This window comes from Hesperophylax consimilis, chromosome 8, assembly GCF_061612785.1.
Source record: "Hesperophylax consimilis isolate HC1 chromosome 8, BYU_Hcon_1.0, whole genome shotgun sequence".
Lineage (NCBI taxonomy): Eukaryota > Metazoa > Arthropoda > Insecta > Trichoptera > Limnephilidae > Hesperophylax > Hesperophylax consimilis.
This window is the reverse complement of record NC_142843.1, coordinates 17163382-17178670: the sequence shown is the minus strand read 5'-3', so window position 1 is coordinate 17178670 and position 15289 is coordinate 17163382. Positions and strand designations below refer to the sequence as shown.

General features: G+C 32.0%; 1 protein-coding gene across 1 annotated transcript; it reads right to left on the bottom strand.

The window, feature by feature from the left end:
- Positions 1 to 1827: 1827 nt before the first annotated feature.
- On the bottom strand, positions 1828 to 15231 carry Tif-IA (RNA polymerase I-specific transcription initiation factor RRN3 homolog Tif-IA). Its single transcript, XM_089634467.1, has 7 exons — positions 14385 to 15231; positions 13161 to 13257; positions 11591 to 11743; positions 10298 to 10519; positions 5656 to 6005; positions 4589 to 4820; positions 1828 to 2343 (listed from the first exon to the last, which is right to left on the bottom strand). The coding sequence occupies exons 1-7, from the start codon at positions 14797 to 14799 to the stop codon at positions 2160 to 2162; spliced, it is 1653 nt and encodes a 550-aa protein (XP_089490593.1). The 5' UTR covers positions 14800 to 15231; the 3' UTR covers positions 1828 to 2159.
- Positions 15232 to 15289: the final 58 nt, after the last annotated feature.

The following is a 15289-nucleotide window of genomic DNA, read 5'->3' as shown; positions in this document are numbered from 1 at the left end:
GTAGTTTCAACATAAGCAGAGAGTTAAGATTTTAGTCAAAATTTGGACGAATTAGCATACATATTTTGTACAAAAAAGAGATAAAAGAAAAAAAGAGATAAAATAGATTAAAAACAAAGTTAACTGATTTTCTTTTAGCCTAATTATTAAAATAATAATAGGTACATATTATAAAGGATTATAAGATAAAGGTAAGTAACTGGTGTTTGCATAGCATATTATAAGTCCATAATATATTTTAAAACGAAAAAAAGAAGAGAAATAATAAATTTAAGCATAAAGTTAACTTAAGCTCGTTACACACGAGGAACATAATATATAAATATATGTGGGCGTGTACCATATTGTAATAATATGTTAACACTACATAGGGAATCTACATGAAGATATAATATACTATTTTATTTAATTAAAGGTAAACGTATGTTTACAAGACAAGGTTTTCAAGAAAAGCACAAAGGATAACAAATTATTATAAGCTATAATTATTAGCTTGAAACACAAATATGAACTGAAAAACTATTCTGAGAAAAAATAAATTCCGCCGACTGGAATCGAACCCATACCTTCTGAGTGCCGGTCAGGTACACGGAACCACTGTGCTAAGTCAGCTAATTTTTAACTGCCAAATAATTCAATAAATACTAGTATATCATTAAAAAAATATTGCTTTTTGTTTTTTTTTCACCTGAAAACAACCAACTTTATATTTGTAGGAAAGGTATTGTTAAATACTTAATTTCTCACTAGGTGGCGTTAAGATATATTATATCGTCATTTAATGGTGAAATATTTTGACTTGCCAAATATCAGGAAGTGCGGGTTCAATTCCCGTTACATAGTGATATTTATTTATTCTCGGAAGATTTCTTCAATTTATATTTGTGTTTTAAGCTAATAATTATTGCTTATAATAATTTTTACTTAATAATTACCATAAGATTACAGATGTAACCATAAGTTTATGCAGAATGTATAGGTCAAATGGTGCTCAACTCCGGTTAACCATTGATTAAATATGGCTTATTCTTTATTCCATTGAAACATTCAAGAAGAAATTCTTTACTTCATCTGTTAATGTTAAAAAAACAAAGTCCCAAATTCTCGGCAGTGCCAATCTCCCGCCATTTAGTCGTAAGTACCTGTGTCTGAAGTTTTGTTTATTTAATTTTATATTTCGACTATCGTAAACTATAACCATAATTTTAGTATGGGATGGGTTCGTAGCTTACATGTTTATGTTATTGTAATAAAAAATTCTATTTTAGAACACGGTAAGTGTTAATGATGAATAAAAAATATCAAAATCAAGCCGCGCACGTTGAATGTATGAGCTGATTTGTTGAGCGGCATACGGGTTGACGCTTCAGGATCATTTGTGACAATGTGAACAACTCACATGGTCTCACAGAAATTGTTGGATCTCCTTTATTGTCATGGTGAGAAATATAATCTAAACGGTATTAGAAAAACACCACGCTTTATATTCAAATCTTGAAGTTAACCACAGAAGAATTAAAAAGTACACCTCCATGAAACCAAAGATTCCAAACGCAATTTGAAATTTTTTATAAAAATAAAATAAAAAAATTTATGTGACAAATGTTTGCAATACGTTTGTCTAATAAAATGCACGTGATTATTATTATTTTTTTTTGTATCAGTGATTTTAGTTAAAAAAAACGTAAAGTGTGACATTTTTATTTATTTTTTATGTTTGCATTAAAAAATGTAATATTTCAAAAAATATATGTTTATTTCTAATAATAATATTTGAGTGTATTTCATCACCTTTCAAAAACAGATTTTTTTTTTTAGATTTGTTCAGAAATATTTCAATTATTTAGATTTTATTGCAAAGCGGAAATATTCCGACCTTCTGTCAAAATATGGCCGAGGCCTGAGGAATTAAGAGATTTATTGTTTTGCCTCATAGGTAAGATTTCAATACATCAACTTAAATATTCCGACCTTCTGTCAAAATATGGCCGAGGCCTGAGGAATTAAGAGATTTATTGTTTTGCCTCCTAGGTAAAATTTTAATACATCAATACAGAACAAGGGACCGACAGTAGAGAAGTTTTAAATAAACATAAAAATAATTGAATTTTACATATTTATTGAGTAAATAAAAATAATAATAAATAGCTAAAATAAAATTATAACTTCCTAAAATGAGTAAATGAGGATTTAGGTAAGGAGTGCAGGTGCAGCAGTTCAGCATTGGGGCTGGTGGCCAGGAAGTCATCTTCATCACAGCCGCCTTCCACGAAGGCTTGTGATTGCTTGTCGTTGATTGTGTCTTCGTACTCCGCGTAGAAAGGCTTGATCCAATGGAACGACCTGGAATTTAAATTTCATTTTATGTGTTAGGAATTTATTGTTGGGTTAACCGTAAGCTATTTGGGACTTTTAATGAAAGAATTATTTAACAACTTTCAATTCATTTCAATTTGTCAATAAGTAGTCAGTCCCTGTAACCAGGGGATGAAATACCCCACTTCTTTGTCCCGGCACACTAATTTCAATAGGACAATAAGTAGTCAGTTTGTAACCAGAGGATAAAATGCCCCAATTCTTTGTCCCGACACTAATTTCTTCATTCTAATATACTCGTATTAATTTTATTTAGACTCATGGCACAACCCGACTTAAGTGTTTGAATAAATTTATTGCGTTGTGCATATAATAGAGAAGAATATGTACAAGAAATGCGACTTGGGAGTGTTATGTGGTTCAAAAGTCGGGCCAAGAGTGCCTCAAATTTCCAGTACAAAATTGTGTTTCACCATTGTTGTGAAATTCGAATGGGATGGCGATATACATTATCAGGCAAGTGTAAGAGAGGTAGAGCACGTGCTAAATAACCAAAAGATGCTAAGTCAATGGTGACATTGGTTTCCATCCAAATCTACGTATATGGAAGGCATTTTTAGTGTGTATTATCGATTCAGTGGTGCAATGTTTCCTTCTGCAATTTCAAATAAAGAAGACAGAGATACATATAGAAAGTTACATAAATATACTTCCAAGGAAAGATTATACGAGTCAAAAGATAAGATAAAACATGTAAAATTTTATTGAAGCAAGGGCCTGTCAGTATTTGAAAAAAAAAAAACCAAAAGTTTTGAGTGTACTAATTTAGAGCTCATTTACAGCAGATATTCTACCAACAAACCATCAATTTTTAATGTTATGTATTTCTGATTCGCAGTTAGTTCCAACATATTTATTTTATTTTTATTTAAAAAAAAAAAGAAAGACGAACATTCCCGGGTTACGAATAACCTGACAATATTTGAAAATCTCCTACTACCACCACAGTAAGCAGAAAATGTTGCTTGTGTTGTGATGGAGCACTTAGTCAGCCGAGGAATTGAACACACTACGCCTGGGTGGGACCCAAACGCGGTGTAAACGCAGCCACCGACCAGTCAAATATGTCTCAGGGATCTCATTTCTACTGCAATCGGTATAAATTCGTCATTCCTCTGCTGATTTACTGTCTCACTTGTATAATAGCATTTCTACTGCAATCGGTATAAATTCGTCATTCCTCTGCTGATTTACTGTCTCACTTGTATAATAGCATTTCTACTGCAATCGGTATAAATTCGTCATTCCTCTGCTGATTTACTGTCTCACTTGTATAATAGCATTTCTACTGCAATCGGTATAAATTCGTCATTCCTCTGCTGATTTACTGTCTCACTTGTATAATAGCATTTCTACTGCAATCGGTATAAATTCGTCATTCCTCTGCTGATTTACTGTCTCACTTGTATAATAGCATTTCTACTGCAATCGGTATAAATTCGTCATTCCTCTGCTGATTTACTGTCTCACTTGTATAATAGCATTTTTGCCAATTTTTTGGTTTCCATTCCGTTACTTTTATGCTTTCACCAATATCAGATTATTAGAAGTCGGGATCTCTTTTTCAGTGCACAAAATTCTGGGACTAACTAATATAATATTTATTCCCCAGTGCCCAGCCTTTCTTAATTCTAATGGACGGTAATAATGTGGATTCTTCAATCAACATCTTAAATTTATCACTTAATAAATACAAAATTAATAAGTATATAAGTAAATAGTTATATAAATAAAAGCCTCTAAAGAGGGTGTCAAAAAAATAAACAGTTAAATGGAATTAACAGATTCTATACCAGAAATATTAAACGTGATTTTTTCAATGGTGGTCCAAATTTATGTTTAAACTTTATATTTTCCAAAAAGATTATTTCGTAAGCTATTTAAGACACCACAAAATTAATCTTACATACCTATAATAATGACGAAATCAGACTTTGTTTAATTGAATGCAGAGATAGGACATGGTAAAAACACACTTCCCTTTGATATATATAATTAATTAAAAAATATATACATATTCAACAGTTGTATTTAACTAACTAAATTAATAAATTTGCATTTTAAAAATATATAACTTTTCAATATTTCATAATATGTAAATATGAAAAAACAAATCAAAATCGTGGGACACAACAAAAATGCAATGTACAAACTCTGGCGAAAATGTCCATAATTTATGTTTGAATGATGATGATTTACAAAATGGAGTAACCTTGGTAAGGTGTAGGGGTCATAGGGAAACCAGTCTTGATCTTTGACATCACCATCCGCCCTCAGGTAATGGCGTGTATTGTTTTCCATGATAGTGTGGCAGTACACCACTTGGTGCATGCGAGTTATTGAAGCAAAAGCTTCCGCCACCGACGTCTGGCACATTCTCAGCGGGTTTAAGGAGGAAGACATCACAATTTTAGATAAGTTCAAAGACTCCACGAAGATCAGTCCTAAAACAAAGACAATTCAAATGAAAATTCTAACACAATGCTATCTGAAATGTAGGTAAATGATTTTTCATTTTTGATCACCCTGGTGAAAATGATTTTTCTTTTAATTATATTTTATATCACGCATACTGATCGAGATATTCAATCTCTTCTGTTAAAGTTGAATGAGGAAAGCGAAATAAAAAATGACTTCCGATTAACTATCTAAAATGTGTATTAACCGTTTCTGGCCCTACGTCTATTGTGTCTAGACATCAAAATTTCTTCCGCCAACTCCTATGTTCGAGTCTAGATCGATATTACAAGACACAATTTCTAAAATAATTTAAGATTTAATAATCTGATTTTTTCTTCCAAATGTTTTGTATTACTTAACCATTCTAGCGGTATAAAATGTATTAAAAAAATAATTGTCTTGAGAGATGGAGATATCCAAGCATTCGGTTTTGGATTCGTCCGCTCTCATTAAAAAAATCATACCTCTGAATAATAATATGGAAACATATAAACTGCTTATTGTGGTTTACGCCCAATGAATCCCCCTATGTTTATCCTCTTTAAATCCATATTTGTAGGTTTTATAATTGAGTTGTTTGGGGAAATTTAAAAATAAATAAATAAAAAAATTGTCAACCCAAAATTAGGCAGCCATCGCTTAAGGCCTAGAAGGATGACACCTAAAATGGGTAGCTATCGTTCGACTGGTTGAACAAGGGTCGAATTTATCATATTGCGACATTAGAATTAATTAATGAGTTAGTGGTAGGTAAAGCAATAATAAGTACAGATGTAGAGGGTTATTGCGTAACAATCATTTAGAAGGAAAAGTATTTACCTTTTTTGTCCGTAAACATGTAATTGTGCTTAAACGCTATTAAGTAAAACAGTGATTGGCAGACGGAATAGAAAACTCCGTGAGGATTATTTCCGGGGTTGGGATTCCAGGAATCCTGCGCCTTGATGTAAGCGTGACACCAGTCAGCCATCTTTCTTATAAAACTATGCAGGTAAACCAGGGGAATGGTGTTGGCCCGAGCCAGGAGGCCACCCAGATGGGCCACACTGGCTTGGCGAAGGCCTGGTCCAACTCTGGCGCTTGCTACCAAGTCCCATAGAGCTTCCAGTAACCCTCCGATCCTACTGGAATCCATAGATAGGCCATAAAGCAATAGAAATTGAACGTATCTGAAAAGAAAAAAAAAGAGTAAAAAAAGTTTTCCATACACATTATAAGAGACTGCATTTCTTGTGAAATATGGAAAAGACATTGAAAAATAACACACAAGAAAAAAAATCATAAACATTGTGGGATGTAAGGAAATTGGTGTAGGTACTCTCAGGGCAAAGATGGCATATATCTATGACTGGACAATTTTTGGCGGTACACAGGCAAAGTTATAAAAAAATGCATTTTCTGTTTATTTATCAGACACATTAAGATTTTTTTAAAAGAAATCGGCATAATGATTGACAACTTAAAGAAAGAAGATTGCCATTCTCCCTTAAGGATAATGGAAGAGACAAATAGCGGACTTTTAATGGAAGAATTTTGCAGCACCAGAGCGATTAAAATTAAGTTAAATTTTAAAGTTTGAGAATGATCACATTTCTATTATTCATGATTATTTAACATTGGACATAAACAAAATAAATTGCACAAACGTAACATAATTATGACGTAACATTATGACACCTGTCAATTAAATAAAAGTGTCTAGAATGAATGAGTTAGTAACATTGTTTATAGGCCTACACTATTTAAATACGTTCTATACACCTACTCTACATATACTATTATGTCCATTGCCTTGCATCTAAATTATCTATTAATAAATACTGTATTTCAACTTTTTACTTTTATACGGAATGTTATAAGTGTAATATTTTATTATATTTTAAATAAAGAGTATAATAGTTTATATACACCGCAATACCAATATTCCCATTTAAATCTGCACTACTGTTTCAATACTTGTTTTAGCGGCGTAAACTCACGCACACTATCTTACTTACAAATCGTTACCAAATGGAGAATGAAACAAATAAATTATTGTTATCCATTAATTATCATGTTATCAATTAATTATCAATTATCAATTAGTTATCAATTAAAATACAATGAACGAAACAAATATATTTCATGTAGAAAATGTACAGTATGTATTTACTGGTGCAAATTATTAAACCTACCTTATACTGAACAATACTATAATCTAACCATGAATGTTTTTGGAAATATTTTATTTAAATCATTATGTCTTTTAGTTTCATAGATGATGACAATGATATTAATTTTTGTAAAGTAAATAACCTGCGTGAATGGTTTCAAAAGCAAGATTCAAGGAAATGTGATACAAGTAAACTTAATTTTGTTCAACTAAACATTAGGTCAATATGTAAATATTTCGACCTATTTCATGTTTATTTTAAAGACTGTTTAAATCACGTTGACGTACTCATGCTTTGCGAAACGGCAATTCGTTCGGAACTTGTTAATCTTTATGATATTCCCGGATACAATTCGTATCACTATTGTAGAAAACAAAAATCCGGTGGAGGCATCTTGTTATATATAAAGAATAACCTTTCCTTTTCGCAAATATTTCTGGACACCAAATTTTTTGAGAACGTTTTTGGAATATTGACACTTCCAAATAAGAGCACTTTAAATGTCTTAGCAATATACCGACCTCCGAATCTAAATAAGCTATCATTTTTGTCAGAAATATCCTCTGTGTTTGAAAACAATATTAAATCAAATGAAAGTGTAATATTTTTCGGCGACATAAATTTAAATTTATTAAACAAAAATGATCCTATCATAATAAATTATGAAAATATTCTTACAAATAACTATTTGAAAAAATGTATAGATGGCGTCACTAGGGAAGTAATTGTTAAACAGAAAATAAATAGTTCATGTATCGATCATTTCTACGTGCGAATAAGCGGTAAACTGCCCGCTGGATTAACCAGTACAATCTTCGCATGTGTATGTGACTATAACATTGCCGATCACAACACAACAGCTATAAGTATACGCTATAACTCGGTAGATAATTTAAACTCAAATGATTATAATAAAGTTAAAATTCTTTCGCAAAAACTGGTTGATAAACATATTTGTAATTATGATTGGAAATCGCTTCTAAAGGAAACCGAATGTTCTGTTATTTATTTGAAAATTAAAAATTATTTTGATGACTTGTATAAAAAAAGCACAATTGAAATAAGCAAAAAATCAAAAAACCGACCGCATGCCATAAATGAATGGATATCTACTGATGCACTTTATAAAATTAAAAAAAGAGATTTTTTATACAAACGTTGGAGAAATGCTCCAACAAACAAATACTATGAAAAAGAATATAAGTGTTTTCGAAATATTTTAAATAAATTGTTAATAAAATTAAAAACCTCCTACTATAATGATAAATTCAAAAATATATTTCAAGACTCAAAAAAAATATGGGACGAATGTAATCAAATTTTAGGAAAGAAATGTAAAAATGATTGTGACCAAGTTGCATCCAAATATTTGATGAAAGATCGGACCGAAGAAAGCGTAACAAATGACTTTGTTGATTATTTCTCTGACAATGTTTGCAATATGTTACATAAATGTAATCACAGGACAACTGGGTTTGAACCAGAGGAGATGCCTCAAAGCATGTACCTACCTAGGGCTAAAATTGCTGATATAGAAAACATTGTGAAGCAACTTAAAAGCTCTTCTCCTGGAATCGATAATATCAGAATGAGCGATATTAAAAAACATATATTAACATTAGGTCCAATTATAACCCATTTTGTAAACAGAATCTTATTTGAAGCAAAAATTCCAGATGATTTAAAATGTAGTATTATCAGACCCATTTATAAAGGAGGTGATCACACCATTTTGGGTAATTATAGACCAATCAGTATTTTGCCATCACTCGAAAAAATTCTTGAAAAATACATTCAAATTAAATTAATAAAATATTTGGAAGATTTTTCTATTATTGATACTAACCAATATGGATTCCAAAAAAAAAAGGGCACTGAAGTGCTACTTCAAAAGTTTGCCAGCTTGATAAATAATAATTTAAATAATAAACATCATGTATTAGTCTTATTTATAGATTATTCCAAGGCATTTGACACTATTAACCATAAAAAATTGTTGAAAATACTAGAAATCATAGGAATAAGAGGGAAACTTCTAAAACTATTTGAAAATTATTTGAACAACAGGTGCATGCAAATAAAGCTTTTGAACACATTAAGTAAAAAAAGAAAAATCTTAGCAGGTGTTCCTCAAGGTTCCATATTAGGTCCTATTTTATATATAATTTATGTATCTTTTATTAAATTTATTTTTAAACATGTAAAACACTTTGTGTACGCGGATGATACTGCATTGGTGTTTTCTTGCAGTGATTTGCAATTATGTATTGAACTTTTACAAAAAGATTACATTGAACTTTTAAAATGGTCTCACGACTCTGGCCTAATCATAAATGCAAAAAAAACTAAATTGATACACATTAGATCACCCAATGCCAAGGTAAATACTATTATACCCGAAATTAAAACACACAATTCAGATTGCCTACATGTTGGTATCCCTGCGTTGTGTACATGTGAAAATATTGAACTGGTTAAAAAATATGTTTATTTAGGTGTTATTATTGATTGTTTTTTCAAATGGGATTTACAGATAAATAAAGTCTGTGAACGACTGAGATCTATTATTAGTAGATTATATAAATTAAAATTTTATGTTCCAATATGCACACTTCGAATAATTTATTTATCACTAGCTGAATCTATCATAAGGTATGGAATTACAGCTTGGGGATTTTCCTCTAAAACAAATATAAATCATGTTCAAGCAGTTCAAAATTCTCTTGTTAAATTATTAGCTCATAAAAGTTTATATGAACAAAGGCATAATGTTCCACACCTTTATCAAAATCTGAAAATCCTCTCGGTAAGAGCAATTATGTGGTATAAAATAATTTTTCAGCACATAAATAGCCCTATGTACATAAATAGACTGGAACACACTTACAATACTCGATTTACATTAAATGAAGGACTAATCGTACCAAAGCATGTAAACAAATATGGAAAAAGAACGCTAGACTACATGATACCAAATTGTTTAAATATGTTACCTGCAGAAATCAAAAAATGTACAAATATAAAAAGAATTTTTTTGTTGAAAAATTGGCTAGCTGAAAGAAATAGTTTGTACTAGACTCTAATACAAACTATTTCTAACTGCATACGCTTTAATTGTTTTTTGTTTTTATTTTTATTGTATTACACCTCTCATGATATGAATGTATACATTTGATATAATCTGTTTAAGTTAAAAGCACCCAATGACAAACTACTTTAAAGTAGTTTATTGGGACTTTTTGATTTTTGTATATTATTTTGATATTTAATAAAAAAAAAAAAAAAAAAAAAAAAAAAATTATAATTACCTTGTGCCGTGAGTTGGCAATATTGTTTTCTCATAAACTCCAAATAATATATCTAAGACTTTGGAGCCTTCTTGCTGAAGCCATTGAAACAGTTCCAACATGCACAAATCCAGGGACTCTGTTAAATGCTCCGAATCATTTTCTGCATCCACGTCCATTGTAAATATTCCCCCGTCGTCAAATTCTTGCACAGGCCTTATATTTACATCCATCACTACAAGCCTGAAAATAAATATTCATTGTATGATTTGAGATTTTCACGGCCAAAATGCCGTATTATGCCGTGTTGCACTTCCTCCATCTTACGCCAACGTTTCAGATAGCATTACAGTGTTCATCATCAAGGCAGATGTTGGCATCAATAGGGAGGATGCATCAGGGCAAACGTTGGCTAATGAAGGAAACGCAATATGGCATAGTACCCCAAAAATAAATAATGATAAATATTCATTGTATTTAATAACTTCATCCATAAAATCAATAGGATGTTTTCTTAATGATAAATACAAATCTAAGATAACTGAGAAAGGTGGGCTAACCAGAAAAGGATATAAAATCGGAGGGAAAGATATTAATTTTTGTACAAGCATTTCTTATGGAGACAATAATAATATTATATTTGCTAATATCTTAGTCTTACACTAAAACATCAATATTTCACCCACAGCATAGTAATGGCTCACTACATAACAAAATAACGAGAAAACAGACTAAAACTGGTTTATCTTTAAAGGGGTACTCCCACCAATATTTTATTTTTAATAGAAAAATAAATTTTGTCAGACTACATGCATAACACTACATATTATATTAATTTGTAATGTCAATAAAATAAATAAATTCATTATATATCTCAACACTTTAGTGAAGGACAACCCCTTATTTAAAATATTGAATCACTAGCATAAAAGCAACCTCTCTCCATGGCTATAAATGTATTGTTGTGTAAATTTTTCGTTTTATATAATCTTTTGTTTCGTATAAATTTTTTAATTCATATTCCTTTCTCACAAATTTAATTTACTTATTCCATATTATGCTGTCTTGAAGTAAAGTCAAAAGGAGGAAATCCATAATTGGTTTTATTTTAGCTATACAATACTTATGAACAAACTGATTAAATGTAAACTGTCGATATCCCGAAAATTAATAAATAAATAAAAGAAGAAGTATTTCAAACAATTTGCATGCGGCCTTCATAAGTTAGGCAGTTAATTGACCTTCATATAGCTACAGTGTTGTATATCAGTTGAAGATCGCAAGAAAACTTAGTAAACATGTATTTTAATTTACCTGTTTAAAATGAGGGTCAGCAAAGGGTCAGTGAGGGCTGTCAAGTATCTCGTGATCCATAATAGATTGTGAACATAAGCCTGTTGTATTGCAGAGCTGTGTTTGTAATACGGGTAGTTATCTATCACACAGCGCAATAATACTCCTCCACTCCTGTCAAATGATAAATTAACATATTAATTTAAAAAATATTCTTAAAATAAATTAAAATTAACAACGAAGTGCCATTTGGATACTGTTATATTCTCTCACATATTCAAGAAAAACATTTTATTATCAATTGAATAGAAGCTTTTATTTGGCATTTTAGAGAGACACTGGAGCAGAGTCATACTGTTGAAATCTTCGTAGTAATCTCTCCATTCTTATAAACAATGCATGTAAGAGAAAGAGAATGGACACGGCCATTTCTTACATTTGAAGAGTCCACTGCAAGACCATTGAATGTCCATGGAAAGTAATGTTGAGATATTTGCAGTTTAATTATTAAAACTGTATAAAACACATAGGTATTGAGAAGTAAATAAAGCATATTTTTAAAAATAAAGTATACATATTATAGAACCTACTGTTAACAACAAAAAATTATGTAAAATGTTACTTTATTTTAGCCAATAAAAAAATATTGCTATGCAACTATGAAGTTTTCATTGCGAAACAATGATTGTCCATTTTACTATTCAACAACGATCATTGTCCATTTTACTGAACAATAATTTGTCACTCAATAATTTGTGACACTCGCCATTCTAGCCATGTTTCACTTTTAGAAAGGATTATTTTTCTCAGTATTGTGAGTGATATTAAATATTTTAGAAACATACAAAGTTGCTCTGCAAACTAAGATATTTAATGGCATTCATAATTTGAAAAAATGGGGTATTCAACGTTCTTGCAGTGGACCTTTCATTTATTATAGACCAAACAATAGGTAAATATTCAGAGGTGCTTCTCATCCTTAATTATTTAAAAAAAACACTTCATATCAGTTGGTGATGGTAAAAAAAACCTAAAATCCGTTAAATTTTTCAGGTCAAAATCTGTTGCATAGTTTATAAGAACTGAGGGCACTAATAGGCAGACGCGAATAGCGACTTGATTTTAGTGCCCTCAGTTCTTATAAACTGTTGCATAGTTTATAAGAACTGAGGGCACTAATAGGCAGACGCGAATAGCGACTTGATTTTAGTGCCCTCAGTTCTTATAAACTGTTGCATAGTTTATAAGAACTGAGGGCACTAATAGGCAGACGCGAATAGCGACTTGATTTTAGATTAATAGAGATGAAGAACAACTATTTCAGTAAAAGGAGAAATATTATTATTATTATACATTGATAGTAATATTATTCTAAGAATATTCAAGATGGCCGCAAAGTGAATACAACAAAATCGTCAAATTTTAATAAAATTGATCCAGAAGTTTAACTAACAATCCAATAGCCATCATAATTAAAATAAATTGTCGTTGACTGTTGTGCTTACAAAGGAAGAAGTTAGTCTCTGGATATTTACCCAAACGATTATGATTGAACAGTACAATAATCATAAAATAATGAGTTAATACATACATTGGAATAATTGCAACTATTCGAGCTATTAAATTATGAACATTTGAGAAAATGGCAGTCTGCTCATCTGTTGGTGTTTCATTCCATGTGTTTTCGCCTGAAAATAAAGTAATTTCATATTATTACTTTTGTTTATTAGGCTACCTAGAGTTAAACATAATTTACAAGAGACAAATACATGAAACAAAAAAGTCGGAAGAGAAGAAACACAGATCAGGCTTGGCTTAGACATCCAAATTGATGGACTTGCCCTAACATGGAATCTGGGTATCATTTCCACGAGGTGGAATCAAACCACGTGACCATATTTTCAGCTCCAGAAGGGTTCGAGAATGCTTTGAATAAACTATTAGAAGAGCGCACACTGAAATAACCCCTGCGCAAAAGAGTAAAGTTCGCTAGAGTAAGGCAACGGTTTGCAGCGCAGACCATTGTGGGACTTTCTGCGCAGGATCTGAATGTTCGCTTTTATATGAGCCGCTTTCAAAATGGGTTGCGTAGTCATCAACTTGCGCACCATTGTAAAATGCAGTAATTAGTAAGCAGGACTAAACAGTGATATTACAATACGAGTTGCATGTATACTGTCAGATTCATTTATCGAAAAATTACAGAGGGAGACCCCTCTCCGACCAGTTTGCAACTTGGTTTGTTCCCCTTTCCCCGATAGTCTAGCCAATCATGGAATCAGCTAATAAAAAAAAAATTCCAGAAAAATATTACAACGAAGGAATGAATAATTATTGCAGTTAGTGCTTCATATATATGATTGTTTTTCTTGTCAAATTTGGTAACAACTGATAAAAACATTGGTAAAAATTCCGTACTCCGTAGCTGCTAAATTAGCTGCGTGGCGTGCCGGACCGGGAGAGGCTGATTTGGGGAGACCCTTTGACCTCTCCAACCGGTCTCTTTTGACCGATCGCCTTGCGCAGCAGCGGGAGGGATACATCATTCATCCTTCACTCCTGGATACACCGATTTCTAGATTTCTACCCACCCCTCATACCTTTCTCCTTCCCTAAACTTTCTCTCATTCTTTTCCTTAAAAAGACCCTCCTCACAGCATCCCTAAAGATCATAGGCCCTGAGGGAAGTCATGTTCCTCAGGGCTTCCTGTGTGGATGTCAGCAAGGTAGAGCTGACAGTCAACTCGTGACAAACAAGTTATACTGCAAAGCAGCCCCATAGATAACAGTTGTCTTATATCATCCCATCACTTACTTTGAGCCAGAAGTTTAACTAACGATCCAATAGCCATCGGAGCATGGTTGATCTGAGCAGTCACCAAATCTAGAAGCCACTGGCAATATAGGTCCACTATTTTCTGAGGCCTTGCTGGCCAATTCAAGCCACATAACACTTCCACCAGAAGTCTTGCTTCTCTGTTTAACAGCCCTACACATGACGAACACTCTGTTAGAACTAGAGTCAGTTGATCGTCCGATAGAGTACGATCTCTTAACACACAAATCAGCTCTTCGTACGACTTAGCGTCATTTTTATGTAGTAAATCTGTAAGCGCCGACTCTATTCGTTGGGGGAAAATTTGACATTTGGCAGTCGCTAACGAACTCCGACGATTTAAAGAATCCCTCACGATAGACACTAGCGAAGTACGACCAGAAATGAAAGACATTGTGAATTATTTGTGATGGTTAGATATTGATTTTAAAATGTTGACTATTTCTGGATCTCTCAAGAGCAGAGATTTCTTATAGTCAAGAACTTGTTTCAAAACTGTGACCCCGTCCCTCTCCTCTTCATTCACGATTGTATTTTGGTTTTGATCCACTTGATTATTCAACGTGTCTAATCTTATAATTTCACTGTATTCGGACGATATCTTGTCTTTCAGGAACTGTTGAATCTTTTCCACAACCTTATTTTGCACTGGCTCCTTGGGATTGGACTTGTCGGAAACCGACATGTTACATGGTTAAGCCGGTCAAGTCAATATTTTTACACAATCTTATGAAATATATTATATTATCTACGCCGGACGGTTTTAATCACTATTACGCAGGCAACGTGTTTCTTTTTAACGAACCGAACACATGTTGAGATGACAGATCTCTTCTACGAAAATATTTCATCTATGCCTATGCCAAATTTTATCAATCTAGTGG